At 40.3% G+C, this 6159-nt stretch overlaps 1 protein-coding gene across 1 annotated transcript in view; it reads left to right on the top strand.

The window, feature by feature from the left end:
* LOC102845651 (olfactory receptor 7A17-like) overlaps positions 1-4142 on the top strand; it is a 215957-nt gene extending 211815 nt beyond the window's left edge. Inside the window, exons 4-5 of the mRNA XM_006898354.1 lie at positions 3200-3657; positions 3943-4142. Of these exons, the coding sequence (XP_006898416.1) occupies positions 3200-3657; positions 3943-4142 (658 nt within the window). The remainder of the gene's footprint in view (positions 1-3199; positions 3658-3942) is intronic.
* Positions 4143-6159: the final 2017 nt, after the last annotated feature.

Here is a 6159-nt window from a genome sequence, read left to right as displayed (position 1 = left end):
ATGGGCGGAGTACCGAGAAGGGGATAAAAGCTGCACCCAGGAAAGAAGAGAGACTCCATCTTCAAAGAAAGACTCCATCTTCCACCACCCTCTGTAACAAAACTCCTGAGTAAACCGCTGTGAGAAGGAACCGCTGGTGTGTTGTGTCCTTATTCCTGCTGGACAGGCAAGGCGCGCAACATGTAACCATATGATTAACACCCTACCCCCTCCATCCTCATCCCTCTACCCTCCCCACTGCTTTGGATCCTCATACTCACTCTACCATAATGGTTTTATACAGTATTTGTCTTTGTGGGACTGAGTTAGGTTCACTCAGCATAATGCTCTTCAGTCCCTCCCAAGTCAGGATTGCTCCTGCGTGCTGAGTAGTGTTCCATTATGTGAATGAACCACAACTTCTCAATCCATTCCATTGTGGTTGGACATCTGAATTGTTTCCATGTTCTTGTGATCCTGAATAATGCTGCTATGAACACTGCTGTACAAATATCTGTTTGAGCCTCAGTTTTCATTTTCTTGGGGTATATTCCAAGCAATAATAGCTTTTTCATATGGAATTTCTAAGTTTAGGTTTTAAAGGAAGCACCAAACTGCCTTCCAGATTGGTTGTACCATTCATTGTTCAATCCCACCAACAAAGTAGAAGAGTTCCTATCTCACCACATCCTCTCCAAAACTTATTACTCGCTGCTATTATGGTGATTTTTAAAAATGTATTCATTACTTCCCTGCATTACACAATGCTCTAACTCAACCTCTATATATTGTATATATCCTACCTCAATTTTAAATCAGATATTTCTCCAAGGAGTTCTGGTTTCTTTCATTGGAGAATACTGTTGGTTTTGCTGATGTTAGGTGCCATAGAGTAGACCATGACTCATAATGACATTGAGGACACCGCATCTGAAACTTGCCCTGTCCTGTGTCATCCTCGCAATTTCGGATTTGCTCAATCCCATTGTTACGTTCACTATGTCAATCAAACTTGCTGGAGGTCTTTCTCTATTTCTGTGACACTACACCTTTCCCAGCAAGATGTCCTTTTCCAAGGACTTACAGCTCCAGACAACATTCTAGAAGTACATGAGATGAAATATCACCGTCCTATCTCTAAGGATCATCCTGATAATTATTTTTTTATGTATTCACAGATTATAAGCTACTCATAGTATACTCTCCAGTAGGTTGTCACAGGCAGTAAATCCCATGAGAGGAGATTTCCAATTCTTTACCTGTGCAACAATTGGTGACTTCGAACCGAGCACCTTTAGATTGGCAGCTCATCTTACCACAAGGCCACCCAAGTCAATGAGTATAAGAATCTTTTAGACCATAGAAGATAGAAAATACTTGTTTTCTAGTTTGATAATTCCACTTTCTTTTTCCAGGCCTTGTGGAGACTAGAACTAAGAAGGACTGTAAGTTTGCACAGCTTAAGGAAGTTGTGACTCCATCACTTCCTCCCTGAATCTTATAAAAGCCAAACAAACTCTAAACCCACTGTCAATAAGTCTAGCCCAACTCATGGTGATGTTCTATCACATTTCCAAGATTTGTACATATAACTCCCACACAGCAGCTGGTGGATTTGAACTGCTCTTGTTTTCTTTAGCAATCTCACATATGCAATACATTATCAGGTCTCCTTCTATAACTTATATAGCTCTTACTAATTTCCTTCCCTTCATTTTTTCCCTACGTTATTCAAATTATCCTCTCAATAGATTGACTTCTGTTTTTCTATGTGCACACAGAACTCTGGTAGCCCAGTGGTAAGGAATTGCACTACCAACCCAAAGGCAGACAGTTCAAAATCACTATCAATTCTGAAGGATAGTAAAGAATCAGTTCATTCTATATGATTTACAGCCTCTGAAATCTGCTGGAGAATCAGCTATGAGTCGGTTCTGATTCAGTCACACAAACCACCATCACCACCAACAACAACCACCATATGGCAAAAAAATCAATAGAAATGTCCCTATCTTGGAGCTTAATTGTTTTTAAGACAATTATCTCATTGTTGTTATGTGTCATCGAGTCACTTGTGACTCATAATGACATTATATACAACACCTCTGATCCGTGCTCTATCCTGTGCCATCCTCATAGGTCACTCACTCAATCCATCTCCTCCAGAGCCTTCCTCTCTTGCACTGTCCCTCTCCCCTCTAAAGCATGATGTCCCTCTTCAAGGACTGGCCCCTTCTTGCAATATGTTCACAGTATGTCAGATGGAGCTTCAGAATCCTGGCCTCCAAGGAGCAGTATGGTTTCACTCTCTTCAGAACAAACGACCCCATTGTTGTTGTGCACCGCAGAGTTGGAATCTACCCATAGGTGACCCTCGAGTAGATTTTCAGAGGCAGTTAATTGCAGGGGAGGAGATTGTCATTCCTTCTCTCATGAAGCAACTGTTGGCCTTGAACCATGTGCCTTTGGGATTGCAGCACAGTTTCTTGCCACTAGCCTACCAGAGATCCCTATTAGAATTGTGAATTACAAAACTCAGTACTCACTAGAAGACAAAGTTGACTGCCTCATCTGTAAAGTGACCGTTGCTATTCAATCAGTTCAGTCCTAGTTACAGGAGTACAAAATAAAAACATCATGGTTGAGTATGGACGATGCAGGACATTACCAGTGAGTGGAACATAGGTTGAACAATTGCCTCAACCTGTCTTACATAATCCCAAACTGAAGAGATACCCGCTCCATAGTTGACTTTTTTTATTCTAGTTGATTTACATATTTTGAATACACTGTTTTCAGGAACAGAATCTTCCCATGATTGTATTTATATACCATCTTTTGGCCTCAACACCACCACTATACATGCATTTTATTAAGGGAAATAATATTTTAATTAATTTTTACTCCTGTTTCCAGTGCCTTCAAGAAAATGGCATAAAATAATTCTTAAGATAATTATTTTAATAAGCATAACAAAATCGCAATTGGTTTGTAGAGAAATATATCACCTGAGAAAAAAGCTGAGGTTAGAGATAAGAAAGTTAGTTTCAGGAGCAGAAAGAAGATACAGCATTTTGCAGCCCATTAAAAGCATTAGATTTGGACAATATGCAAGAATTAGTTAAAAACTTCATTTAATATAAACTATTAGCTGTTACGTTGTTCAGTGCTTGTGGCTCAGTTTGTGTTGCTCCTTTCTCTTTTCCAATGGTTTCAGCAGCTGCATGGAACCAGAAAATCAAACACAAGTTTTGGAATTTATTCTTCTGGGGCTCTCAGGAGAGGCAGACCTGCAGCCCCTCCTCTTCGGGCTCTTTCTGTCCATGTACCTGGTCACCTTCACTGGGAACCTGCTTATCATCCTGGCCATCATCACGGACTCCCGCCTCCACACACCTATGTACTTCTTTCTGTCCAACCTCTCTTTAGCAGACATCTGTCTCACTTCTACCACTGTCCCAAAGATGCTTGTGAATATTCAGATACAGAACAAAGTTATTACTTACCAAAGCTGCATTGCTCAGATGTATTTTTTCGTGATTTTTGGAGACTTGGACAGTTTCCTCTTAACAGCGATGGCCTATGACCGGTTTGTGGCCATCTGCCATCCCCTACGCTACACAGTCATCATGAGCCCCAAGGTGTGTGGCCTCCTACTTCGGGTGTCCTGGATACTGAGTGTTCTGGACTCTCTCTTACACTGCTTATTGGTTTTGCAGTTGTCTTTTTGCACAGACCTGGAAATTCCCCACTTTTTCTGTGAACTTAGTCAGGTAATCCAAGTGGCTTGCTCTGACACTTCCCTCAATGACTTGGTTCTGTGCTTTTCAATAGGGCTTTTGGGTGTTATTCCACTCACTGGGATCCTTTTCTCTTACACTAAGATAGTTTCCTCTATCTTGAGAATTTCATCAGCTGGGGGAAAGTATAAAGCCTTTTCCACGTGTGGATCTCATCTGTCAGTGGTTTCCTTGTACACTGGTACAGTTCTTGGAGTTTATTTCATTCCTTCTGCTTCCCAAAACTCTAGGGCCAGTGCAATAGCGTCAGTGATGTACACTGTGGTCACACCCATGCTGAACCCCTTTATCTACAGTCTCAGAAACAAGGACATAAAGCAGGCCCTAAAAAGACTTTTCAATCAAGAAAAATTTTTTGTATAATAGTATCATTTTGAAGCTCAACATCAAGAAGACAAAATTTCTCACCACTTGGCCAAATTGGCACCACCATGATAGTGAGAGAACAGATTGATGTTGTTAACAATTACAGCTTGCTTGGCTCCACAAACAGCACTCTTGGCACCAGCAGTGAGGAAATCAAAAGACAAATTGTAGTGGAAAAATCTGTTGTCAGGACCTCTCCAGAGTACTGATAAGCAATAATGACAGTGTAGAGACTAAGGTGTACCTAAACCGGGCCATTGTCTTCACAATTACTTATTATGCATCAGAGAGCTGGACAATTACTAAAGATGACAGAGAAAGAATCAATGCCTTCAAACTGCAGTGCTGGAGAAGAGTTTTGAACATACCATAGACTGCCAAGAAAACAAAAATGATCTGTCCTGGGGAGGGTGAAACCAAGCTTTTTCCATGGAAAATAGGATTTTGAAGCTCCAGCCCACATACTTTGGACATATGCCAGGAGGGACTGATTCTTAGAGAAGGATATCATGCTCCCAAGGCCAAAGAGACAGCACAGGAGATGAAGACCCAGATGGCATAGAAAGATACAGTAACCAGGGCTATGGGGGCTGGTGTGTCAGAATCCATGACACTGGCTCAAGCTGCTATATACAGGATCACTATGAGTTGCAGTTGGCTTGAAAGCACATAACAACATGGTAGCCTAGTGGCAAGAAGTTGCACTGCAATCCCAAAGGCATGCAGTTGGAGGCCACCAGCAGCTTCTTGGAAGAAAGATGGACAATCTCCACCTTTGCGATTAACTGTCTCTGAAAACCTGCCAGAGGGTCAGCTATGGGTCGGTTCCAACTTGATGGTACACAACAACAGTAACATTATCACTTTTCTTAACTCAGAAAATTATGAATAATAGTTCAAACATAATAGAGACCTTGCTCACTACACCTTCATCAATTTATTAATCAAAGTCATTTTCGGTTTTACTCTTCTTTGTTTTATATATTTTATGCAAAATTTGAGATATTAATTTATAAATTTCCGTTCTGACAGCCTGTTTCTTTTCATGCTTTCTGATGACCTAGTGGTAAGTAGTTGTGCTGCCAACCAGAAGGCACGCAGTTCAAACCCACCAGCTGCTGTGTGAGAGAAAGATGGTCAGTCTCCTCCTGTGGGATTTACTGCCTCTGAAAACCAGCTAGAGGGCCAACTATGAGTTGGTTCCAACTAGTGAATGCACACTAACCTCTGTGTTATTTCTTCAAACAGATATAATACTAGTATTTTAAGCAAGAGGTCTGTAAGCGTGTGTTGATTAAATTGTGAGAAATTCCTAGTAATATGTCCTTGATGTGTTGGGGATGAGTCTCAGAAAAACATTGAAAAGCAGACCAGCTGAGAACATTAATGCCTCTTTTATGTCATCAGGAAGATGAGGGAATCTAAAACTCCAGTGAGATTATTGACTCTAAGAATATGCTGCGTTTCATCATAGTAGGAATATTTTGTTATAATTGCTGACTCAGGTTTCACTGTGCCCACCACATCTGTGGTCATTTTACAAAGGGCTGGCATATCACTTCTTGGTACACATGGTGTTACTGAATTGTAAGTTTGAATTCAGAGACAAGGACATATTTGTTACCTCTTAATGAAAGGGAAGAAGACTTGACGATTAATTGATGAAGATCAAGGACTATAATCTTCAGTATGGATTACTCTTCAACATAAAGAAAAGAGACTTCACAGCTGAGACAACAAGTGACATCATAATAAAGGCATAAATATTGACATTGTCAAGGACTTCATTTACTTAATTGAACACTGGACCAATGAAGATCATAATGTGATAACTCTAGAGAGTAGATTTTCCCCATTCTTAAGGATTGTATTTGTAGTTTGAAGTGACTTTTAGCTGTTTTTCTACAGATTTTTTAAAATTTTCTTTAGAAGTCTGCATTCTTTATTGTAAATAGAATCTAACCTATTCCTTTTTCTGCTGGCAAAGCCTACTCCAAAATACTAATTAGAAAAC

Source organism: Elephantulus edwardii, unplaced genomic scaffold (genome assembly GCF_000299155.1).
Source record: "Elephantulus edwardii isolate Elephantulus edwardi_28Jun2011 unplaced genomic scaffold, EleEdw1.0 scaffold00226, whole genome shotgun sequence".
Classification (NCBI taxonomy): Eukaryota; Metazoa; Chordata; class Mammalia; order Macroscelidea; family Macroscelididae; genus Elephantulus; species Elephantulus edwardii.
Note: the sequence above shows the minus strand (reverse complement) of the source record. Positions and strands in the feature narration are given on the sequence as shown.